The 26,391-nt window shown below is 42.1% G+C and overlaps 1 protein-coding gene across 1 annotated transcript in view; it reads right to left on the bottom strand.

Moving 5' to 3' along the window:
• CDH13 (cadherin 13) overlaps positions 1-26,391 on the bottom strand; it is a 1,051,180-nt gene that overhangs the window by 125,200 nt on the left and 899,589 nt on the right. Inside the window, exon 8 of the mRNA XM_037040313.1 lies at positions 19,991-20,131. Within this exon, the coding sequence (XP_036896208.1) occupies positions 19,991-20,131 (141 nt within the window). The remainder of the gene's footprint in view (positions 1-19,990; positions 20,132-26,391) is intronic.

Consider the following 26,391-nt stretch of genomic DNA (forward strand, 5'->3'; position numbering starts at 1 on the left):
TCAAGGTGCAGCATTCTGTCAGATAAACTGAGAACTTCATTCTGTATCCTTCCGACTTACACTCATTGATTGCATTTTCTGGGTACAAAATGCCTTCCTTATGTTTTCTGTGTACCGCGCCAGCAAATGGCCAGTTCTGAGGAAGGTGGGGTGCTCTGTAATTCTAGCCCAGCTGTTGCCGGGCAGGGATGTGTCTCCAGGAGGCTATAATCATCCCCGAGCCCCCTTCGTTGGATCACACGCTGGGCACTCCACGGAGATACTCCATCTTATTTAATCCTTATTACAAGGTGGGTACATTTATCTCCATTTTCCTAATAAATAAACAAACCAGATCTCAGAGAATTTAAGTAATACGTGTAAGCTCACAGAGCCAGAAAAATGGCAATGCAGGGATTTAAAGCAGATCCGAGATTAACATGTAGCTCTTCCACGCGGAAGTCAGGGTGATCTGAGGGGCCTATAAACGCTGGGAGCTAAAATACATTTCTGTGACTGACACCTCTTTCCAGTGTTGATGGTCCTGGACTGCCTTGTCTGCCCCGAGAGACTCAAGGCCTGTCTCGCAAGGCCCGCCCCCTGAAGCCCAGGGGTCAGCTCATGGGACTTGCTTGTCAATCGTCCACAAAGATGGCAGAGAAGTTTTCCGATTGGATGTTGGGCCGTTCCACTGTCTTGCTCTCACTGAATAGCCTTGACGAGATGGGATTTAAATTGTGTCGAGGACATTAGTCTAAAGTGAATGAAGTGGAGAGTAGACTTCTCCTTTGTGTCCCCAGAGTGATAAACGAGGGAGTATAATTTTTTTTCTAAGGCAAAGAAAATGGGAAACCAACGTGGATTTCAGACACATGAGGAATAGCTTATGAATTTAGATGATAGCTCGGCAGAAATAAATTGTACATCTGTTCATTCATTTTAATAAAGAGGAGAGATGGCATGCTGCTGGAGCCCTTGGAGAACCCCGGGTTTTTAAAATTATGGTCCTATAATAGTAGCATTAAAATTTGTAATGCAGCCAGTGGTTTCTGAATTGGAGGGAAAATTCATTTATAAAATAAAAGTTCAGACTTTGGAATGTAAATGGGAAAATGCAATTTTTCTTGGCGAAATATGAATTAGTCCTGGGAGGGTACGGCAACATCTTGACCATAAAATATATGTATTTTAAATCTTATAAACCTTATAAGAAAGTTTTCAGACTGCTGACAAAACTCCTTTGAGCAATCTCTATTAGGTAAATTATGCAGGTATGAAACATCCAGTAAACCGGCTTTATCACTGCCTTGAACTTGGTCCTTCTTGTACAAGGGCAATTATAAATTAATATTTCCATTTGAAATGAATGAGTCTAGTCTGTTAAAAATACGAAGGTTATTTTTACTCACCAGTAGAAACATAAAGGGGAGAAGTTTTAAAGACCAGCAGTTACCAGTTACTATGAAAACATACTCATTCAGTAAATAGTATTTTCTTATTACATGTGAGGCTTATACTTGATATTGGGGAAAATATAACAATCCTGATTATAGGTTTCCTGCTGATTTTAAAACCCAGAGAATTATTAAAATTTCTCCAAAATAGGCATTAAGCCCACAGAAAGCTTTTAGGCAGAGCAAGCAATTTCAATTTTATTTTACAAATTGGCACTCAGGTTTTCTGGCGGGAGAGCGTACGAATGAGCCAGCAGTGCAGCTGGCCACGGGTCACACAGGTCTGGTGAGGAAAACCCCAGACCACCTCACACAGGCTTGAGTTGCCTCCTGACAGAACACTGCACGGATAGAGGCGACACACTTCAGCCTGTAACCCTGAACATAAAAAAATACAGATCATAAAAAGACGGTGTTTAGAGGGCAATCAGCTGTTGTTGTAGGTCAGCTTTGGCCCAAATATGTAAGACATTCTCCCAGGTTTGTGGGAATTCAGATTAATATCTCATGAGGTCACATGCATAAGAGGTTTGGGGTCTGACTCATCCATGGAGACAACAGAGATGAAACAAAGGCAAAAAAATAAGCTTGCAGGAAGGATGATGGTGTGGGAATTGGCCAGGTGAAGGAAAAGGCTTCAGAAAGTTTTGCAATTAACATCTTTTGTTAACCAGTGCTTAGAACTGGATTTCATTAGGTCAGAGGCCTCCTGGGAATTCTGTTTATATCTGTGCCAATCTGTGTCTAGTTTCTTGAGCTGAATTGCTGAAGGTGAGTTTACTGGGCCAGTGAATACGAATTTTTTTAAGGTTTCTGATAGCATATGGATCCAGACTCTACTCTTGGATCCATTTTAAATCAGAAATAGCGGGTGGGCCAAGTCATCTGCTGAGAAAGAGAGATGGACGAAAGAGAATTGTGAAGCAAGCAGGGAAGTCTGAAATCAAATAGCAAAAGCAAATAGCAAAAGGGGATGTTTAGAGTTAAAAAGAAACAAAGGAAGACTTCACTTCCATATAGGCTAAGAAACTATATGTTTATACCTGCATTCAAATATCATCAGTTGATTCACTCATCTTTAAATTCTCCTATCTCAGTGCCTGGCTCATAGTAGGTGCTTAGTTAAGGCTCATGGACTACCCGAGTGTCAACTACGTCCTAAAGACTTTCAGATCCCTCTCGTAGTAATCTCTCGTGCACGATGTCTTGGCAACACAGTTACACTCACATTATTCACAGACATTCCCCAGGACAGATCCACGTCCGAACACATCCAAATGGCTGATGCTTTCCCTGCATCCCTGGGCCTCTGGCATCGAGTCTGGCCTCCACACAGTTGCAAACATGAAAAATACGAAACAGCCACACACTGTGGGGCAAAATCAGCTAAAGAAATTAAAAATGCCAGAGACTAAGAAGCAACCCTGTTCCCTCATATGCTACTTGTGGCAGAACTGCTCTGAGGGAAAGGTCCTTGGTTAACCTGACTCGGAGATGCTACATTCTCTGTCCCATCTCCATCACACAATCACTCGCGTCTGTCTCCTACCACTCTGCAAGTGCAGGCTGACCTTGCCTTTTCAGACTCACAGGCCCTTGGGTTGAGTTGCCTCCTGGGGAAAGCTACAGACCTCCCCTACCATGCAGGGAGGGGATGGGCAGGATTCCTGGAGGTAACAGCAACTGAACCTTTGGGGAAGGTGGGCCAGCTGTGATCCACCTTAGCAACAAGCCAATGATACCCACCACTTTTTCAAAGCCAAAATGCCAATTGCCAGGAGAAGATAACTTATTTTCTACAGGTGTCAGAGGTAAATAACAAATCCCAGGAGAAGCAGAGGAAGTAGACAGTCCTGTCACAGTGAAACCAGGTAATGGGCCCCTCTCAGCACGGAATCTCGTTAGTCATACTCACTGGCAGGTGGAAGTGGGTGGAGAGAATGGATCTGCCAAACATAAATACTGCCTCTCCCACTGTCTGGGGTGTGGGAGGGCACCCTATAAAGACATGCACATCTGGGGCTTCGGAACTCAGGGGCCAATGACCAGTCTGGAGGGCTTAAGTATCTCCTGAGATCATGGACCTTTGAAGAGAACATGGACTCATTTTAAAGTGTGTGTGTTTTATTTAGGTGAGGAATGGGGGAAAATGGTAACTTATACACAGTGGTGTGTCGATATATGTTTGACAACTGGCTCCTGGTTTGTAGCTTGTGCCAACTTTTGTGGTGTAAATACCCCTACCATGGCTGATTTCATGGTCCCGTCATGATGTCACCACACACCAGCCTGGGGATAGATGCGATTAACCCACTCTTGTGAAGCTAGTGCAAGGTGTCCCCAGCATACTCCTGCTTCTGGTGACCAGACTAAGGAAACTAATTCACTTTCACACAGGTTCTGGAATAGATGGAGATGTAGCTGCAATCAGGGGTACCCCTTTCTTTGGGGAACCATCTAACCCCATCCTTTGGGGCCCCATTGGTGCTGTCAACCACAGGACCCACTTTTTCTTCCTCACACCTGGGGTAAAACAATGATCTCATCATTCCCAGCCACTTGGTTTCTGGTCTGAGGTGACTTTGGAACCCAGTGCAGCCAAAGTCTTTCTATGAACTTAGTGTTTGCATCTGGGTTAGGGGGTATGCTTGTCTTCCTTTTTATGTAAGCCATGGGGACATGCACTTAGAACTACCAGAGGCCATCTTATATGAAAGAGGAGTCTACCAGAGTATAAAGCCAACACAGAGACAACCACAGCCAAAAGATGAAGTGGCATATCGACAGCATTCTGATGACGCTGTATGAGTCCTGGAGGTACTGCATCTGAAGCCAGAAAGCCCACAGACTTCCCAGGGACGAGTACCAATGTGTTCCCCAGTGACAAGTACCAACACATTCTCCACTGATGGATATCGGTGCATTCCCCAAGGACGAGTACCAACACAAAGCCCAGTGACTAGTATAACGCCATTCCTGAGCACCAGTGCATTCGCTAGTGACGAGTACCAGTGCAACGCCCTACGATGAGCAGTGATGTAATGCGCAGTGATGAGTACAGTGCTCCCCAAGATCTTCTCATGCTGGTTCAAAGCGGGTTTCAACAACAGAGCGAGCGCAAGCTGCTGCTCTTCAACTTGGAAGAAACTACAAGCAGGTTTTCTTGAGGAAGAGTAAGCCTCTTGTGTCAGCCTTACTCTAACTGATTTATCTTTTCAATTTCCCAGAGTTGAATGAAAAAAGATATTTTGACCATTTTTATAGGAGGTGGTACAAGTGGTCAGTTCGGTTCTCTGAGGTTTGTTGAAGCTTTCCTCTGAGTGACAGGGTCCAGCGCCCATCATGGGGGAGGCCAGTGTTTGGCCATTGTAAACCAGACAAGTAACCGGTTCTGGCTGTGACACACCGGTTTACAGCGCCAAACTGAACCCTTGTTAAACCATGCACCCTGGGGAGATCAGCAAAGGCATATGTTCCTGTTCGCAGAGCTCTGGGAAAGACCGCTGTTTGTTAGATTTGATTTAATGCAGCAAATGTTCTTTGGGTTCCCTCTGCGTCCACCACTCTGTGACCGAAGGGGAAGATTGTGACAAATGAAGCTGTGTCTGCCCTCAGGAAGCTCCAGTCTGGAGCAGGCAGAAATGGATACTTCTGGTGCTGATCCAATGCATGCTGGGAAGAGCACTGTGATAGAGGCGGGAACAAAACGCTGGAGAGGCACAGGTTGTAGACAGCCAGTTACTGTAATTCTTGTTTTTTTAGATTTTATTTTTAGACAGAGGGGAAAGGAGGGAGAAAGAGAGGGAGAGAAACATCGATGTGTGGTTGCCTCTCATGCGCTCCCTACTGGGGACCTGGCCTGCAACCCAGGCATGTGCCCTGACTGGGAATCAAAGCAGTGACCCTTTGGTTCAAAGCGCCAGTGCTCAATCCACTGAGCTACACCAGCCAGGGCTAGTTACTATAATTTTGACTGTGAGATTCAGGGGAGCTTAAGGGAAATGCTTGGCTTCCTGAGGAACAGAGGGAGGGCCACCTCTCATGACTACACTGCGCTTATGGTGCACATGCTAGCCCCGGTTCCTCCTCTCTGCCTCCCCAGCACCCTGTGTGACTAGGGCACTTGCACATACTGCGTCATGCTCTGCCCAGAATGAGTATCCTAGCACCACCTCTCTCCATTTAGCAAAGCCAAGACTTAAAGGATGAACTTGCCTTTCCAGATCCCAGATGAGGGTCTGTTTTCCTTAGGTCAGTTCCCAAAGCTCTGAATCTATCTGTGGGATACACTGCTTGGGCAATATTTTAATATGTATCCTCTCTGCTAATGCTCAAGAAGACAAGGACTGGCCCACCTTATTTAAATCTCCAGCCTCCAGCTCACTGCCTGTGTTAGATAAGCACACGGTGAGTGCCTGAATGAAAGAGCTGAGGCCACTTTCAACCCTGCTCACTCAGAACAAGTATTTCAAATGCACAAAGATAGGTGAACTGGAGAAACACATTATCTCACTAATGATTATGGAATGGCGGTAACGACAGTCATAAATTTAAAAGATTTAAAAATTGTTATCAGAGATAGCAGACTAGTATAAAAATGACCCTAGTTAATGAACCAAAGTTTTTCTTGCTTTATAGGCCTTTGCCTGAATTCTCCAGTGATTAAAACCTGGATTTCAATCAAGATAGCTGGTAATTAGTATACCATGATAAGCTATTGACAGCAATGGAGTGAGATTTCAAATTAGATATGCACACGAATGTATATAAAGTGGACATGTCAATATATTTTCAAGAATGTTGCTGTGTTCCACAGAGGTGACTAGACTTGGTTGTCTAAGTCGTTTGTCAGAAGGCTGGCTTGTTGGGCCTGGCTTCCTTAATTTATGAATCCCACAGAGTTGAGCACCATGGAGAAACTCAGAGGTGAGTACAGTGTAGCGGCTGAGAACTGGGCTCTAGAACCAGATGCCCCGGGTTGGCATCCGGCCTCACCACCCTGTAACTTTGGGCATGTCGTTTAACTTCCCCAGGGCTGGGTTTCCTTATCTATGACAGAGGGATAGTAAGACTACTTGTGTCAGTCATAAGGCTGTTGAGAATGAAGTGAATTAAGATGCCTAAAGCATTTAGAACAGTGCCTCACACAGAGAAGCACTTATTAGCTATAAGCTTAAAAAAGTTGGCTTGATGGATGAAAACATTTTTCAATCTTTGCTTCTAAGAAGTGATTATTATATTTGCCAACTAGACCTATCAAAATAAAGATACAAGCCTGCTAACCAAACTCACTGGCTACTAAAAGACCACACCCCTTTCAAATTTGAAGAGACTGTAGGGGGAGAAACAAGAGCTTAGGCATGTGCTGGTGAGCCCAGGGGAGAATTCTGTTTCGAGTGCTGTAGTTACATCCAGGGCTCGCCCAAAATACTCATTCGAGTATTGTCCTCATTCGAGCGAAGAGGCAAGTGAAGCAACAGGAGGGTGGAAGGCAGTGAGTTGAAGTTGAAAAATTCAAGTAGAGATGAGACTGGAGGTTATAAACCCGGTGTCTTCGGCAAGCCTCTGGTGCCCAAGTGTGATGACAAAAACCAATGGATATTCCCTGAGCCCGGGCGTGCGGTCCTTGACTGGAAGGGCAAGATGATGGAATAGAAATGTCAGAGCTGTGGCTGAATCCGGCAGAAACGCTCTGAGAATCGGGCCTACTGGTGCAAGTTATTAACCCTTTCAGGATGCAGAAGTGGCTTAGTGCTGGGTTGAGGGCATGGGACCCAGACTGTGGGCAAGTTCCTCAGCTCTCTGAGCCTTGGTCTCCACATCCATGATATGGGTATGACAATAATAGTACCTACTTCAGGGTTGGCAGAAGGAGTGAATGATGGAGTGCATGTAAAGCTCTTGGACCCTGCCTAGCACAAAGCAAATGCTTTCAGATGTTTGTGCCAGCTCCTGGATATTTATTTAATGACAAAGGGGACAAAATAGCACATCCAGAAGTGTTGGGCAGACAGAACTGATGGAATGAACTGTCTTGCCTTTGATAGGCACTCATTACACATTTCCTGCTGCTGATGGCACACACTTGCTGCATTTTAGCAAAGCCATCTCTTTGAATTTGCAAGGACAAAGGAGATGCAAAGTTCAGAATCTCAACTTTTAGTTTTCCAGTGTCCTTGAGGAAGGGATCAGTCCACTGAGCCTCAGCTTTCTCAGTGGGGAGGCTTCCTCTGCATGGGACTGACAACCAGATGAGACTGGAGGTTGCCTCTTCTCTGGACTGTACAGTATTAGGTGAGATAAAGTATGTGGTGTGTAGAAGGTCTTCACAAGCCTAAAAATGACTATATAGATGTCTTCTAATGTTGGTTTCCTGATGCTGGTTTTATTACCAGTTCTGCAAAGGATACTGGTGGTAGGGATCACATGTGACTGATGGCATGGTCCCCGGAAATTTCCTGACAACAATATTCTGGAGCAGTGTGGGGGTGCTAAGGCTTGGGAAGTTACCTTCTACCCTCTGCATAGTCTGCTGATGGCTTCCCACTGCAGTTTGAGTCAACCCAGCCCTCTTGCCTTGCCTGCATGGTCTGGCCCCTGCCATCCTGGCTAGTTGCACGGTCTGGCCCCTGCCATCCTGGCTAGTTGCGTGTCTCTCGCCCTGCCTCATGCTGCTCCAGTCACACTGATGGCTTTGATGCTCAAGCAAGATGTGCTCTTCCTGGCCTTGGGCTCTTCACATGGACCCTCCCAAGTCTCACTGTTTGGGTTGGATTGTGTTTCCCCAAAAAGCTATTTCGGAACCTCAACTGGCAGAATCTCAGGATGTGATCTTATTTGGAAATAGGTTCTTTACAGAGGACCAAGTTAGAATGAGGTATTAGAATGGGTTCTAATCCAATATGGTTAGTGTTCTTATAAAAAGGGGAAATTTATACACAGCCATGCACACAGGAAGAACGCCATGTAAAAATGAGGGCAGAGATTGGGGGAGGCACCCACCAACCCCTCAATGCTGAAGATTGTAGTAAACCACCAGGTGCTAAAAGACAGGCATGGAGAGATTCTCTCTCGGAAGGAACCACCCTGTGGACACTTCGATCCAGGATTGTGGCCTCCAGAATCGTGAGAGAACTCTGTTGTTGAAGCCACAGTGTGTGGAACTTTGTTAAGCAGCCCCAGGACACTAACACAGTCATTGTCAATGTCACCTCCTCTGAGGAGACCTTCCTGGACTCTACAGTAGAGGCCTGCATTACCCCCATCTGCAGAGATTTCACCCTGTTCCATCTTGTTATTAGGGGCTTCCTGTAGCTATTTGCTCATTGGCTCTCCACACTTCAGACTGTAACTTCACAAGGTCAGCGACCATGTACTGAATGGTTGAGTTCACTGTACTGCATCCCAGTCTAACACAGTGCCTGGCAGAGAGTTAGCAAGGAACACTTGTCTGACGGATGGGCCAGCGAATGAATGAATGAATGAATGAATGACTGGATAAATACAGTTGGGAAAGCAACAGCCTACTGTCTCATGTGTAATGCACAAATATAGGTAGATTTGGGTAAGACAGGCTGAAGAAGACACTTTTCATAAATCCCTGTCTTCTCAGATGTGGGCAGGTCAACAGTCAAACAAAATGCTACCAAGACTGGAAAAACTGATATTCAGTCTATTACTGAAGTAGATTTTAGTTTGGAAACCAATGAATATATGAAAATCAAATCTGGATTTCTGTGTTTAATCCACTTACAAGAATGAAATCATGGAGAACTCTGGAGCTGTGGAATATTTTCTCTTTCTTGTTTTTAAGTTTGCAGAATACTGCCTCCACTCTAACAATTCTTTTATGTACTATATATTAATACTGAGTTTTCTTCCTTCCTTCCTTTCTTTTTTTAAAATTTATTGGTAGTAAAGTAGATTTAGGGCTCCCTGTATGTTATGCAGATTGGTTTATTCCCCTCTGGAAAGAAAGTTAATGCCAAACCTTTCAGCTCTCAGTGTACCACAGTGAAATAGTAAACCTGGTGATTAGTTGTGACTGCTGTGTTACTGCAGGGCCCTGATCTTCCCCGGGTGGCAGCATTTGCTGCTAACAAACTGGCCTGGGACCTGCTCTCTGCCTCGACCTGGGTCCCCCATCTCTACAACCAACATGCCTTTCAACAACATGCCTCTTTAACTTTCCAATCGCCTCTGTGGCTTTTGCTTGCTGTCAAACAATTCATTTATTTTTTCCTTTTTTAAAAATAATTTTGAAAATTTATTTCTTGTTCAAGTACAGCTTTCTGTCTTATATTCCCAACCCTGCCCGCCCCCCGCCCCATGCTCCCCACCTCCCTCCCATTTCCGCCCCCTACCCTTAGTTACTGTCCATGTGTCCTTTATACTTGTTCATGTGAGTCCATCCCCATCATTTATTATTTATTCACTCATTCATTCATTTGGTCCTATACTATATGCCAGGCTTGGTGCTGGGGCCAGGGCAAAAGACGAACAAAGTTTCTCATGAAGCCAACATTCTAATTTGGGGACAGTGATAAGTAAATAACGTAATTATATGGCACACTAGAAGGTGAGTATTGTATATTGTACACCAGAATACATAATGGCATATTACATAGCAACATGTAATGATATACATGTAACACTGTATATAATATGGAAAAGAACAATATGTAATGGCGTATGAGAAGCTGAGACACTACAGGCTATCACAAGTATTTGCTGCATTAATAATAAATTCATCTCTAATAATACGTTTGATGTCACCCCTGTACTTGGCCCTAGAGGCAGTAATAACAAGGACATATCCCTACATATCAAGCCTTCAGATGGCATTGGGAGACACAGTATGCGTAAATAACTAAAAGGCAACATGATAATACTATGCAGGGGAGGGATGCCTAGTATGTGTAGGAAGAAGAAGCACCAATCTGGTGGGGAATTTATGATTTGCATGTTGCAGGATAAATTGGCATTTTCCAGGGGCAAAAAAGGGCAAGGCATTCCAGGGAGAAGGGAACAGAATGTGCTGTGGTGTGGGAGCATCCAAAGATTGGCTTGTTGGAGAATAAGGAAAGCCTCACGTGGCCTGAGATGAAGGGGGGCTGTGATCAGGTGAAGAGTGTTTAATTAAGACCATCCACGCGCAAGACCCAGCTATCTTATCTCTAGCACTGCTCAGTACAAAATGGTTTCAGGATGCTCCATTTTTGTTACTCATGGCTTTCTGTTTTTGAACTTGAGTACTCATTTGGCAAGCTATATTATGGAAGTGTAGTAATGTTACAGTTTTAGAGTTAAGACAAATAGATGTTTTGTAGCTTTGTGGTTGTTGCTTTTAGTGAAAGGATATTGTCTTTGAATGGAAGCAGATGGATGAAATCTTCAGAGGCCACTGCTCTCTGCAGTGGCTCCATGGTAAGACTCTGCCAGCTATAGTAAAAGATTGTTTTCATTACCACTAAGTTTCTCCTGACCCTCTGAGCATAAGCAGAGGGTTAGCAGAAGCACATAATTTGCATAGAGGTCCACACAGAGATGATGGGGATCAACACACCATGGATATAATTATAAAAGTGATTAATGCAATAAATCATCTGGCTATCTGGTCTACCTATACAAGAGACTTGAAGAGCTAGCTACAGATTATGTTTTTTTCACTTGAGAAAATCCAGATATTTTGCCCTCATACACAGTTTGTAATCAGCATGAGCATTTTCAACAAAGCAAAATTTCTCACCCCGCTTCCTTTGAAAAGTTAAATCTGGGAATTCACCCACTAGAAATGAAACACAGGAAGAATTTCCTGTTTCGATGATGGCTTAGCTGGAAGAATCCTGTTTCGATGATGGCTTCTATTTATAGAGTACTGATTATATTTGTACAAATGTTTCCCTTTCCTCTATTTTAGTCAAGAAATCCAGCTGTAGACCTGCTGTTTCAAGTGTCTCTGAAATTTGAACACTAAAAGAGTGAATTGATTATTTTGTGTTTTTCTGTGACCTTGGTACAGCAGAAGAGAGAAATAAACTCACCCCTTCCAAGTGAAGATAAATGAGGAATGTGGGTGTTGGTTGCTCTGCAGCTAACCCCTCTTCTATTATATCATGGGAAGTGGGGAATGCAATTTACAATAGATGGCTTCCAGAGTCCCTGGACACGGTATTGTCTTAGACAAAGATGGGGCAGGAACTGATATAATTGTGAGCAATGTTACTGTTTGCACAGCTGGAAATTGGGGGTACCTGTGTGTTGAAATTACATTATTCTAGTCTCCCCAAATATTCCATTCCTTTACATATTAATCCTCCCTACCCCACCATCACACTGTACAATGACATGGGATAAAGCTCCCATGTATATTTGGTTTCATTTAAAACTTCAGCCACGTAGAAAACTGTCAGATACATGATTTCATATCATCATAGAAAAAAGTCTTGTATATTTCACCAGTATGGCTATAAAAAGCTTCATGGGAAAAGGAAGTCTGGACTATTTGGAATAACACTTAATCATCTTTAAAGATTTAACTGGTTGTTAAAATGTCTTGGACTCCGCCCTCCAGAAAAATCACTTCAGTCAGATAATTGAAATAGGTCCAATCTTCTAAGAAATATGTGGTCGGCTTTCTGGATTAATTTCGATTGAAGAAGCAGAATGCGTAATTATATGGTCAGTGTTTAGACATGGGCACATCTGAATTTAAAGGGCTCTCCTGAGGGAAATAAACTATGATGGAGATAGGAGAGTTTCCCTTAAATCACTCACATTATTGCATGGAATCCTAGAGGAGTGGATAAATATACTCACTTCAGTTAGACTTTTGGTGAAAGATGGCACAGGATGGTACTTATCCTATTCATAGTTGGAAACACCCAACTACCAGAAACAAATGAGAAGATTCAGAAGAGCCACGGAAATTCCTCAGGTTCAGGTCCACTCCACATACTGAGGGGAGCAGAGACACAGACTTCTCCTGTTACGCGGTTCAACTCCCTGGAGGTAGATTCACCTGATTATCAATATCAAGGAGGAGATGCAAGATACCTAAATTTTTTTTAACTAAAATGACTTGATTTTAAAGATATGAGAGTGGCTGGGCACTATCAAACCATTTCATTATATTTCTTTGATCTATATTTTTAGTGAAAATGTTATCAGGCTTTGTGCCAAAGTGAATTCCATGTACACATTATGTATCACTTTTCCCTGATGCTCCAGATTTAAAAAAATAGCCCAGATTTTTTCCTTTCCATATGGTAATTTGGGAAAGCTTCTTCTAGACCATCCCTCAAACCTAGAATGGCTCAAGAATATGGACTCACCACAAAACACCCATCTATCTGAAAGCACCAGACAACTACCTTGGCAGCCATAACTTGAGGGTCCAGGACCCTGCAGAGAAGGAAAATTCACTGAAGTGAGACCACTATTCTATAAACTTTTACCTTCAAGTCATTTTCTAACTTGCAAGGTTGTGAGGACGAGAGGCTTAGAATGTGAACAAGAAGTACTGGTCAGGGACCGGGAAGCGGACCAGAGCTTTTGGGAGTCCCAGGGGGCTGAGAAGACAACACCTAAAGTTCAGGATCTCGAAAGTGTCAGAGTCCTTGTAACCATATCAGACTCTCAGTTAGGACCCCAGAAAGGCTGTCCTGAGGAGTAAGGGAAACCACAGGAGGTAGATTAGCCCTCATGAAGGACCGAAACCCAGTATGGACCAAACCAGTCCTAGACTGATTTAAAGTCACCTTTTCTCATTCTTATTGGGACGCAGAAAGCAAAAGTAAGTCCTTTTTGGAAAAATATAACATCAGCTAGAGAATTATCTCTATTTTTTATATGTTGTTTATAATTAAATTTAAAAAATTTCTAGGCATACCAAGACCATTTGTTAATGGTCATAAACCAAGAGAAAAGTATTAAAAGTGACAGTAGACTTAGAAATAATCTAGGTTTTAAGTTTTCAGACACTGAGTTTAAAATTATTCTGAGTAAAATATTCAAAGAGAGATAAAATGGAAAATTTCAGTATAGAATGTCAATCTATAAAATAGATGGAAACTCTCTTTAAAATATAATAAGTGGAATTAAGAAATCAACAGATAAGTGGAACAGTCGATTAGACATGGTGGGAGAAAGGACTGGTGCACTGGAAAGAAGACAGGCAGATAGAAACATCGTATATACCATAGAGGGGATATATATGCCCTAGATGTCTAAGAAGGAGGGGAGGAAATGGGTCAGGAGAAATAAATGCTATTAAAAGCAGCCAGAGAAAGGAGCCACATCTCTTTTGGTGGAGAAGAAAGTAATGCTGACGGCTGACCTTTCAGTGAAAGTTACTAGACAGCAGAAGTCAACGCAATGACATCTTCAGAGAGAGCCAAGAAAATCACTCTCGACTGAGATTCTGCGTCCAGTGAAAATATAGTTAAAAAACTCAGGGGCGTGGGGGGATGGGGACATCTGAGAGAGTTTCAATAGTAATATAAATTTAAAAACTTTAGGCAACAAAGATGCTTTTAGAAAAACAATGAATGAAAGAATCTGTTGCCAACACACCTGCACTATTTTTAAAATAAAAAGGAATTCTTTACCAGAAGGACAATTGTCCCACATGGAAGCACAGAAACATGAGGGGATAAATAACAAAGAAAGGAGTATATAAATGGGCAAACAAAAGTAAATATTTATTAGACAATATTTTTGTGAAATGTAAAATATATGTAGAATTAAAACATGAAAACAATATGTCAAAAGACAGGAAGGGGATACAGTGAGTTCAAACGTTCTAAGGTCTTTGCAGTCCCCGTGAAGTGGTAAGATGGTAATTTATATTAGATTTCATACGCAAAGGATGCATTTTTCATGGACTACTATAAGAATATGAAGTATAACAAATAAGTTACTTCTCAAACTACTGTAAGAACATGAAATGAAGCATAACAAATAAGTTATTAGAACAGGATGTGAAATCATACAAATAATCCAGAAAGAGTCAAGGAATGAGAAAAAAAGAAATACTTAAAAGGTATAACAAACAGGAAATAAATAACAAGATTGGTAGATTTAAACCCAAATATTTGGTACTCATCTTAGATTTAAATGGACAAAATAGTCCAAGTGACAAGACTAGACTTATCCTAATTGATTTAAAGAATTAAAGACCCAAATACATGCTGCTTATAAGATATACATTCTAAATATAAGATTTCAGAAAACTTGAGAGAAGAAACGATAGAAAGAAATATACCATAATGACAGTAACTAAAAAAAAGTTTGGATAGTCATTCTAATACCAGATTAAATTAAACTGTGAACTCCACAGTTTAATATTATTTGAAATGTACTATTTGGAAATTCACAGTTTAATATTTTCCAGTGCACATGGACCATTTATCATAATGGATCACACATTGGGTTGTACAGCAAGTCTCAACAAATATCAACTTACTATAATCATACAGAGTATAGTCTCTGATCACTGTGGAATAAACCTGAATATCAATAACAGAAAAATAACAAGGAAACCCTCAGATATGTGAAATTAAGCATGACACTTCTGGGCAGTGGTGGCTGGCAGGGGCTTTAGGAAGCTTCTGGGGTGCTGACCAAGTTCTGCTTCTTGATTTGGGCATCATGTTTGACTAGAGAATGAAATCACTCAGTATTAGTATACTTTTTTGTATGGAAGTGTTATGCTTATCATTCCCTTTTTAAAATTTTATTTTTCAATTACCATTGACATACAATATTGTCTTATTTTCAGGTGTATGACACCATGATTGAGCATTGAATTATATCTTATAAAGCTGTTATTAAAAATTAATGAAATATGAAGCAAAAGAGATAAAATTAAGAAATGAAATAAATACATGTAATCCTGACATCATTCTGTGGCAGATAATTCACTAAGAGGAAAAGTTTCTAAGGTGAGAAACAAAATAGCTCCCCGATTGTTCAATACTCATAAACCTGTTAATGAAGAGAAGTGAATCATAATAAGCACATGGGTAAAGATTTAAATTTCTTGCAATTTCACCTGCCATACTAAATCAATAAAGATAATATAAAACCCTCAATGAGCCTCAAAACAAAGATGTGACTGGCATGGTTAACAAGTGTCTTCAATTTAAATATTAGTCTTTACACAAGAATATTTGAAACTGCATAGCTCATATATATGTGAAACTCAATATTTTCTTAAATTTAACAACAGTTGTCAAAATTTATATGTTTTTCAATAATGAAATGTGTTGTGAAGGTGAAAAAAATGTTCCCAAATTCTCAGTAATACAGAGCAAGTTTCTATCAGTCTGCTAGGGAAAGACTAGACTCTTTGTTCTTTCTCTATAGAAAAAGTGTTACATTCTTATTATATAGAGAAGAGACCATAGAGTTTTCAGTCAAACATGTAAGAGAAAAACTGTTACAGGGTGAATAAGGCACTTAACTAATAAGGCATTCTATTCTAAAAGCTACTAGTTGAAATATAAATAAGATTCCTGAGGCATCAAGTTCTTGAAGACCTGACCCCTGGCTTTTAGGAATTAGAGGGGGACTGCAGTGCCCACTGGGTAACCTAATACGAGCACCTGCCAGTGGTTCAGGGTCAGTCTGAGTGGCTTCCAGCTGCGCCACCCACCGCCACCCTTCACGAAAACTGAGGCATGTACCCATCGCCTCTCACCTTCCAGCTGAAGGCCCGGTCTTTGAGTTTCATGCCATTTTTATTACAGGTATTATAATGTTATAACTCAAACACTGAAACTTCTACTTTAGAAAGATTTCATCAAATGGCAAAAAAAAAATAGTCCTAAATTATTAAGTCTAAATTACTGGTTGCTATTTTAAGGTAACACCTGAAAAATCAGTTGATTGAATAAATGAAGAAAACCTCAATGTTTTAAAAAAATCTTAATATCATTTGCACGCATTTTAAAAAATTAATAGGAAATTTATTAATCCTCAGGATCTAAGGTTTATATGAAAATATGAGTTGGTATTTGTTGAGTATCAACTATGTTCTAAGCACAAATAAGGAGTTTTTTACAATAATGTTAGAGAGAGGAATGGACAAGTCATTTTGCTCTAAATAGAACTGAGATTCTCAGCTATAATTCAAACCGTGGGTTTGGAGAGTTTAACTAGATTTCCTAAGATCATTTCAAAATATCTAATCTAGAAAAGTCAAAACTAACATTTAGTTAAAGCCAGGAGTTAAAAACTATTAGGAGAACTCACAGAAGACTCTCTCTCCGTAGGGAGATCAATTCTTCTAATCCCCATCTCTTTTGAAAGTCAGTGACCAAAAATTGATTTCCAGATATCAGTAGCAATACTAAGTAGGACCTTGGTTCATCACACTCAGAGACACCATTCCCGAGTTAAAACTATGTTTGGGGAACATTCAGAAAACACTGAATGTCTGAGTGCCCACTGAGAATCCAACAGGGAGGGAGGGGGATGGGCCTTGCTTCTCAGCAAGCTCACAGTCTGTTTCTTTTTTCTTTTTCTTTTTTAGAAGATTTTATTCATTCATTTATCTTTAGAGGGGAAGGGAAGGAGAGAGGGAGAGAAATATCAATGTATGGTTGCCTCTCATGCATCCCCTGCTGGGAACTGGCCCGCAACCCAGGCATGTGCCCTGACTGGGAATCGAACTGGGATCATCTGGTTTGCAGGCCCACACTCAATCCACTTAGGTACACCAGCCAGGGCCTCACAATCGGTTTCAATGAACACAAAGGGAGCAACAAATGGGTGAACTTTGCACTAAGAATTCTTTTTAAAATAACCTTTAAAATATCTTCTTCCTAAGTAACAACCTCAATATTATCGAGGACTCCCACATGCCAGCTAATGATAGCTGGAGTCATTTCTCAGTCTCCCTTACAGATAAGGGTGGCTGAGGAGATGTGAGCAGAAGTACTTCGAGTTTCAGGGGAAGCTTTTACGATCAGATTTACTTAGGTGGCAGGTCCTTCTTCGCCCTTCTCATGTCTTGCTTAGTCCTTGTTGTATGGACATGATGGCTGGTGCTGCAGTGACTCTATTGGACCATGAGGCAGCCTTGGAGAAGGCAGACAAGAAAGACCAGAAGAATCTGGGAAACTGAAAATGTCATGTCGTTACCATAGTGACCTGGGACTATCTACCAGCTGATGTTTATGTAGAGAAACTAGTCCCCGCCTCCTGTAACAGAGCATTATTGCCAGTCTCTGTCATTCTAGGCCAACCACAAGTGCTCTTTTAAACTGATATTTGCAACATTTTAAAACTGGTTCTCTCTGGAGATGAAAAGCCATGTCAAATAGAATTTTAAAAAAGACAACAACCAACTATCCCTATATATTTCCTTAGAAATGTCCTAATGTATGTAGGAACTGATAGGAGACAACACCTTCTGGCAAAACTTCCTAGGTACCCTCAACCCCAAGCGGCCACTGTGTCCACTCTAGAATAACTGCACCTTGACCTTCATCTCCACAAATTATTTTAACTTCAAGATCACTAGCTCCTTATATCCCCTCTGTTCCTAGTTCATCCTGTTGCTTCGTTCTTCCACACCCTAGAGATTCCAACCTGGGCCGAGTCCTCCTCAGCTCTCCTCCTTGTAACAGGTTTCTCTTGGCCATTTAAAAAATTTTTTGCTTTCATTCATAGTGATGCATTTTACAGATTCTGCCATCTGTCCTCCAGCATTCCTTCTCCCTCAGAACTGTAGTGTCCTAACTGTGTATTTTGAAGTGCTCAAGCAGGTTCACAGATCACTTTAAAGAAAAACTTCACTTTGAACATGGAAGGGAGATGCCCCCCACTGTAGATAAGAATGTCAGTCGGCCGCTTGAAGTTTAAAACACTGTCATTATCAGATCAACATCGCCACCGCTGTCTTCCTCAGCACCACCTTCTTCAGCACCGTCTTCCTCATCACTGCCTTTACCCCACTGTCCTCACCACCACCTTTGGAATTTCCACCATTCTGACGACCCTGTCCTCATCACCAACACTGTGGGGAATCTGTGGTGACCGGCACTACCTAAGGGCTTTTCATCATCAGCTCATCTAACATTCACAGGAACCTCATGGGGTGGGCTTTGTTAACAGCCCTTTAACAGGGAATAGTTTGAACAGGCAGAACTTCTGGGTAGCTTTAAAATGCTGCATGTTTCTGTAAGAGGGGTATGTATGGTCTGTAGGCTTTGTTTGACATCTGTTTGACCCAAAGTCTCCCCACACCCCCTGCTGTACACTGGTGTAACTTGTGGAACGAATTTCTTGGAACACCCGCTTGAGAAACACGGCAATATTGAGCAATCCGTACACAGTTATGGGAAAGCTGCGTGGGAGCAACAGAATGAGTGGAGCCATAGCAGCTACTAGGTGGACTTCATGATTTTGAGGTTGGAATCCTGAGTGCCCAAGACTAGGAGAGGGGAGATTTCCTCCTCCTGAATGAGTCATGCAGGGCTGCTGAGGGCCAGAGGTCACTGGGGGCCTGGACACTGAGAGGACCCACCTCCCCCTGTACTCTTAAGAGAGGGGTAGGGCAACTGCAAAGGCAGACACAAGTCTTTTCTCTGAACGCTTGGGAAGGCGGGAAGCCTTAGGGCAGATGAGCATGGCTCACATGGAGCCGTGCTCATATTCCATTTCTGCCGTTTACTTTGCCCAGGACCCTGAAGCAGGGATCAAGATTCTCTGCTATTAAAGTAAGCTTCCTCATTGGCAAAAGGTTAATGAAACCAACCTCACACAGGGAGCCAAGGCAGTGGGTGAAGGCTTGGCTCACGCCAGGGGCTACCATCACTGATTCTACGCTCTGGGTCAGTAGGAGGGACGTCACATCCTTGACCCTGGCCCTGACCCACAAAGAAACCATGATCTCAGCACATTTCCATCAGATGCGTAGTGCCAGTGTCTTCCTAGTTTGGACACAAATTTAGCAAGTGAGAACGTAATTTTGCAGACTCAGTCCAACCCCAAATGTGCTCCTTTGGAATAGATGGGAAACAACGCCCATGGTCCATAATCATAAAAGCACAGGAGCCCCAAATAAATAACGGCTCTCCCAGAAAGCCGTTGGTTTTGGGAGAGCCGTTTGGTTGTTCTTTATCAGCTCCTAGGCCACCTTGCTATTGCTAAGAAAATCTGCTTTGCCTTTTTTGCAGCTGTTCTGTCTGGCCTCCCGATATATACTCACTGAAAAAAATAGTTATTGCTATGCTAAAATCACAAAGGGACTCCCATAACTCACCACTAAAAAGCACCAGCAAAACTATGAAAATGGCATTTTGGCATTCAAAGTTATTTTCTTATGGACTTTAACAAGATTCAATGCTTTTGTTCTCACAATGCTCTGGTATTTTCAACTTTACAAAAAAAAGATAAAAATGGGAAATCGTTTTCTGGCAAAACATCATCCTTTCTCCGAAGGGGACTGTTTTGATTTCTCAGAGAGCAGCAGGGGCTGTGCTACACAATTTAATATTGATCGGCAATCGTGGCCGTGACCATGACGGTGGCGCTCGGCGGCGGTTTACCTCTTTCTTGGTGAATTTTGGGGAGTGATCGTTTTTGTCATCAATCAGGATTGTTGCTGTGGCCGTGCCTATTAATCCAACATCCTGTCCAGCCATATCTTGGGCCTCGATGATCAGCTCATATTTGGGATTTTCCAGTGTCTACAAAACAAAAACACAACAGAGAAGATGGTGTTTAGATTCACTTAGGTAGCAAGCATGTTCCTTGAGCTACCTCCATGCCCGGCTCCATCTAGGACCAACATCTTTCATCATTCACAGCCCTTGTACCTACTGAAATCTTCTAAAACAAGATAATCTCTATTCATAGACTAGAGCTGGCTGTGGGGTTGAAATCTGTCTTCTGTTCTTATTGAAGGGGACATTTGACACGTTCCAGAATGCTTCATTTCAGGAGTCTGGGTACATGTTGCATGTTTGATATTTATACCACAGAGGTCATTTCACAACAACCTCATGAAACTGACCTGGAAATGAGATTAGGACAAAGATAGCAGATTTAGGGACTCACATTTACTGAACAATTTGATGGGACAGGCATTGAATTCCTGTGCTTTTCAGAAATCATCGTTGTTAATCTTTCCAACAAGCACGTTAAGTCACAATTGTTGTTCCCATTTTACAGGTGAAAAAATACCAACTGAGGTTTAGAGTCACGTGTACTATACCTCTTTCATGTCATTTTTAGTCATTTTAGGTTTTGATGCTATGCATTGTAATCCAACTATGATCTCATGAATTTAACGCAGGCAATATTGCACTTTTATCTCTCAATGTGCACAAATTTTTCATTTGGCATCTGACAGACATTTTCCTACCATGTTTGAACATGCAGAACAACTAACCCAGTGGCCCTGATCCAAGAGAAAGAAGAGTGCGTGATTGGTAAGTAACCACATCTGCAGTTAAATTGCCTTCCGTGGTAGATATGCCTTTCCTGGTCAACCAGGGTACCATTCTTCTTCTGGAGAGGAAGCACCCCACTTATCCTTTGGGGACCTCTGGTCATTTATTCTCTGTGTAGTTTGTGATAGATTGACTTTGCCCACCCTCCTCTCTGGCCAGCTTTTGGGATGAGCCCTGATTAGAAGAAGCCAATAAGGGCATGCCAATCCAGGGGCACAAGAACCAATCCAGGCACAGGACTGTGCTTGGCAGTTGAGAGAAGGAAGCTCTCTGTTTCCCCGTGGTGTGAAGCTGGAAGCACTGAGCCCGGGAGCTAGAGGAACCATCTCATGCCAAGCAGAGGAGGGCTGAGGGATGTCTGAGAATAAAGCCAATATGCTGATGGAATTAGACTTGAGCCATGGGAGAAAAAGTAACGTTTCCCCGTGATGGCTCTGGAGTCACTTCATCATGCCACGCCTGGAGCTAGTCCTGCCTGTGGACTTTCAGCTAATTAGGGCATTAATTTTCCTTATTTGCCTAAACCAGCTTAGATTGGTTTCTAAATCACTCACACAGAGAGTTCAAGTTGAACCACCTTTAATAACAAAAATAAAAGGATTTTACTTTTGTTAAAGAATGTCCTACCAGTTACAAAAGTCTTACCAGTATAACAGCTTCAAAACCATAGCTTATTCCAACGAATAATTAAGAAATATCATTAAAGGTAAAGAACAAAAACACAACGGGAATCTATAATTTCCTCCTAAAGCTAAAAATGAACATGGGAATTTTTAATAGCTCAATGCTAGCTGTCCTCAAAACTTTTAAGTATTTTTAAAGGGTGGTTAACTCTTCGCTCCCCAGAGTACCTTTAATTGGTTGTTTCTTAACTAAGAGCTTCTGAGCTCCTAACTAAAGGAGCAATAGTTCTGTTGGGTAGTTTGGAAGGCTCTAAACTCTGAATTCTAGAAGATGAGTGGGATGTTTCTTGAACAGGGTTATTTGCAATGTTTCTCCCCACCCAGCTCTATTGAAATATAATTGACATGTAACATTGTTTAAGCATTGTTTAAGGTGTACAACATGATAATTGGACACACACACACATGTATAAAATATGAAATGGGCTGTACCACAATTGAAGGTCACAGAATTCTCTAATAGCTGAGCGCAAGCAGAACTTAACTCAACACCCAACCCTGGATAATTCTGGTTTTACCTGGTTCACTTGGCACCTCTCTGTAAAGGTGCTCGAAATGCCATCTACTCTCAAGCTGGAGTTGAAAAATCATCAGCCTGATGTAAGTGACTTTCTACTTATAACTGATAAGTTGAATTCGATTTACTATTTGCCATAATTTTGCAGTTGAACAATAATGAAATCAATAAACTGGCCCATCTTCAAATTTTTTCCCATATGTCTCTAGACATGCTAATCACTAGTCAGGTCTGATTTTGTATATGACTTGTTTACTTTTGTAATAATACATTGCATGTTTTGGGAAGCATGTTATCATAAAAATAATCCATTATGTAGATTTTTTCTGATATTGAAGACATTGTGATAAACTTAATATAATTTTCTCTGTAATATCATTTACCAACATAATTCCCTGACATTATTTTAAGGGCTGCATAAAATAAAAATATATGCCCAATTTATAATTAACTTCATGATTTTCTATTATAATGAGTTCAGGTTTTTTTCTAGTCTTTAAAAATTTTGACAATCTAAATAATAGTATAAAAAACATCTCTATTCAGGGAGTTTTCAATACGTTTGAACATATTTTTGAATGATAGATTTCAAGATGTGGAATTACTAGGTCAAAGAGTATGAGCAATTTAATGCTCTTTATTCATATTTCAATATTGCTTCCCAGGAAGACCTTACTGATTTTCATAGCAGTTTTAATAGCATATTCAGTTCATGATCTCAGGCACGGCTTGTCTCTAAAGAACAGCCGGTCTCGCCCCATGAAGCAAATCAGGGGATGAGTGTGATTCTGTGATGACTATCTAACAGGGATGCCAGTTCCTCACAGCATTCCCTCTTCTCCAGTCTGCAGTGCAGGTTGCTATGGACACGCACTCCAGGGCTGCTTTCAAGCACTAAGTGGATATGTGTTGTGTTGCCTTCCCAGTGCCCATCCACTCCCTTTTCCTCTGGTACCCCCTCTGGGGGCATCACCTCTTCCTCATTCTCAGCACAGGCCAAGTTTGGGTGGGGTGGATGTTGGTCTGATCTAGGGATGGTCATGTGTCTCAGGCCTCCCATTTCCACAGTCATGGGATGCACCCATGACCTGAGGGAGGTCACCTGAGTTCCCTAAACTCAATCCCACGACATACTTCTCTTAGATCTCTTAGGTAAAAGATATCCTCTTTCCGTTGGACTTGAAGGTTGTAGAACATAAATCTGGAGCTTGTAGTGGCCATTTGCAAACACACAGAGAAGGTCGGCCTGAGACAGAAGACCACACAGAACTGAGAGTAGAGATGGAGTTCTTTTAACCTCATGGGAGTTCTTTTTTTTTAATTAAAAGTTTTTTAAAGATTTTATTTATTCATCTTTAGAGGGGTGGGGGAAGGAAAGGAGAGAGGGAGAGAAACATCAGTGTATGGTTGCCTCTTGTGCATTCCCTGCTGGGAACTGGCCCACAACCCAGGCACGTGCCCTGAGCGGGAATCAAACCGCAATCCCTTGGTTCGCAGGCCCGCGCTCAATCCACTGAGCTACACCAGTCAGGGACTCACATGAATTCTTTTATAATCATTCTGAAGCCACAATTTACCCCTTGGATTCTCTGAGTTCTGTGAACTAATAAATTTATCCTTTCCTTAAGATATCTAAATTAGAAGTTCTGTGCATAGCAACAAGGGAGTCTTGACTAATATTGCAACTAATGCTCTGATCAATTTCCTGCAAGGCAGTGTGAGGGCTGTCACGTCACAATGCAGCATCACAATAGGCGCTTCACAACAGCATTCCACTCGCTTCGTGAATACATCATGTTTTCTTTCAATTCTTCCCCCGCACAGAAACAATTGTTTTAGATCAGAGAAAGTTGAAATTCATTTCCCTAATTTACGCATCCATTTAATTGGACGTTATTGAACGTCTAGTCTAAATATTGTGCTGGATGCTGCAAATTCAGGGATGGGAAAACAGGGTCCCTTTCTTAAAGAAGTTCGGGGTTGAAGAGAAGCATGTTTACATATAACCACCACAAAACAGATGCACAGCCAGGCAGACTGTTCTGTCTGTTTACGAGAGCACAGAGGAAAGACCCATTGGCTTAAGTCTCTTATAGTTTAATAAATTTTACAAATAATTTTAAAAAAATGAACCAGCCCATTTCCATCTCCTGGAGTAAATAAAACTTTATGACTGCAATGGGAAATATATTGATTAACCTAGTAGGAAATCAAGTAGACTATTAAGTAGATAAATTGCAAGGCTTGGGATGAGCTATTTAAAAGTCTCAATTTTCTGGCAAACCAAAGGCTACTATAAAAGTGGTTTTATTGTTGAAAATATACCCAAATATTTCAAGGAAAAAAGAAGTGATACAGTCATTTCTAATGTGAAAAACGTTAGAAATGGATTCTCCTGCACCTTTCTCCAACCCCATGCCTCACAGGTAAACGTCATTGTAGCTTGTTGTCTTCCTCCTCTATCCTACACACCACACACACATGTTATATACACTCACGTTTAAGCAAATGATACCATTCACACAGTTGCACAACTTGTTTTGGCGTGTGCTCATAGATCTGTCTCATTATTTTAACAGCAGTTTAATAGTATGGATCTATCATAATTCATTCAATCATTCCTTATCGGGCAGTCATTTGAGTTGTTTACAAGTTTTCACTTTTAAAAGCAGCTCTAAGATAAAACGTCCATTGGCCTATCAGTATTTTGGGATTTTTCTGTAATAAACAAGAACACTTTCACAACGACAGCAATAACAAAAACCAAATGACCAACAATAAGAGCTACCTCCCTTGAGATGTAAAAGACCTAGAGAAAATGCCACGTGGATCTCCTCTGCTCGTGTACAACTGCAACGCCTTCCACGCACCAGTGACTGCTTCCCGCGCCGGCTGAGTCTTTTCCAGGAAGTCTTCCCCCGTTCCCTAGCTCTTGTAGCCACTCTCACTTGAAGTGCACACACGTGTCACTTCTGCACTGCTCAGCAGTCACCTTGCCTTCGTTACTCCACTAAAAAACTCCTAGGCAGCCCACAGCTGCCCCATTCTCCGGGAAGAAATGCTGATGCAGAGATAGAGGCCAGGTGTCAGGTTGTCTTTCTGGCACCGACTGATTCACCGGTGGCTCCCTATTTCCCTGGGACAACTGGGTTCTGGGAATATGAAATGTGGAACCAGGCATCACAGACACAGGATGTAGGGCAAACCTTTTTTTTCTTTCCATGTCACTCCTGGGTGACATGGAAAGATTTTTGCCTTCTTGAATGTTTTGGGAGTAAACTTAGCAATGCGGTCTCCTTTCTGGCCGTGCAGAAGGCACCCTGCCTTTGGGGGATGAGACCTGCAGCAGCACAGCTGTTCTGTCACTCAGTGGGTGCACTGAACAGGGGTGGGAAGCCCCACTGAGCTCTCCTGGCCAGGCCACACTCTCCAAGGCAAGAATCGCACCTGATTCTTGTGTTTATTCCTCTCCATGGGTTCAAGGCTCCGCTGGGAGGTTAACGGGATCGGCCCCAACAGAAGAGCTTTCGGGCTGAGTTAGGCTGAAGGCACTGCTCCAACAGAGGGCTGCAGGCGCTGCCTCTGGGACCAGGGGCTGTGCTGGCTCCTGCCTTCTGCTCTGTCACTGATTCTGTGATAGTCTCTAGCGTTTATTCTGGAGATTCTTTTTGGCACTGAAACCAGCCAGAATCATTTCCAGTTGTTTGCCACCAAAGGAACCTGTGGCGAAGCCAGATGTCACTTGTTCATCAATTGCTACTTCTTCTGACTTCAGAGCACATGGCTAGACTGTAAGATGAACTTGAATGACCTATTCTGGCCCGTGGAATTGGGGCAGGAGCGGGGTACTGGCACGGCTCCTAAAACTCCCAGGTAATTCTCTGTGTTTTCTATTTCCCTGAAAGGAACCCTCATCTCCGAGTGACTACATGGAGCAGAGCCCCTTCATTGACCTGCTTTAGACTGTGGCATGAACAAGACAGAAGCCATTGTTTAGGCTGCAGGGAAGTTTGTTACAGTGCTTAGCCTACTCTGACGAATAGAAAGGCTCTATTTCTGATTTGGTTGTATTTTGAGTGCCCATTTACTATCTTCCTAAGTGAATGACAAAGTTTTCAAGGGCAAGGACCATGCCTTTGACCCCGGCACCTGGCCAGTTTGTAACACACAAGGTGGGCAATTTACTTTCACTGTTGATAATGATGATATATTACTGTTTCCCTGAACCAAATTATATCTCAAAGGGCTGAGCATATCAGTGGTGTTTTCAAACCAGAGTCATTTATTCTCAGGGA

The sequence above is a fragment of the Sturnira hondurensis genome, unplaced genomic scaffold (genome assembly GCF_014824575.4).
Source record: "Sturnira hondurensis isolate 20B ecotype Veracruz unplaced genomic scaffold, ASM1482457v3 Scaffold0002597, whole genome shotgun sequence".
Taxonomy (NCBI): domain Eukaryota; kingdom Metazoa; phylum Chordata; class Mammalia; order Chiroptera; family Phyllostomidae; genus Sturnira; species Sturnira hondurensis.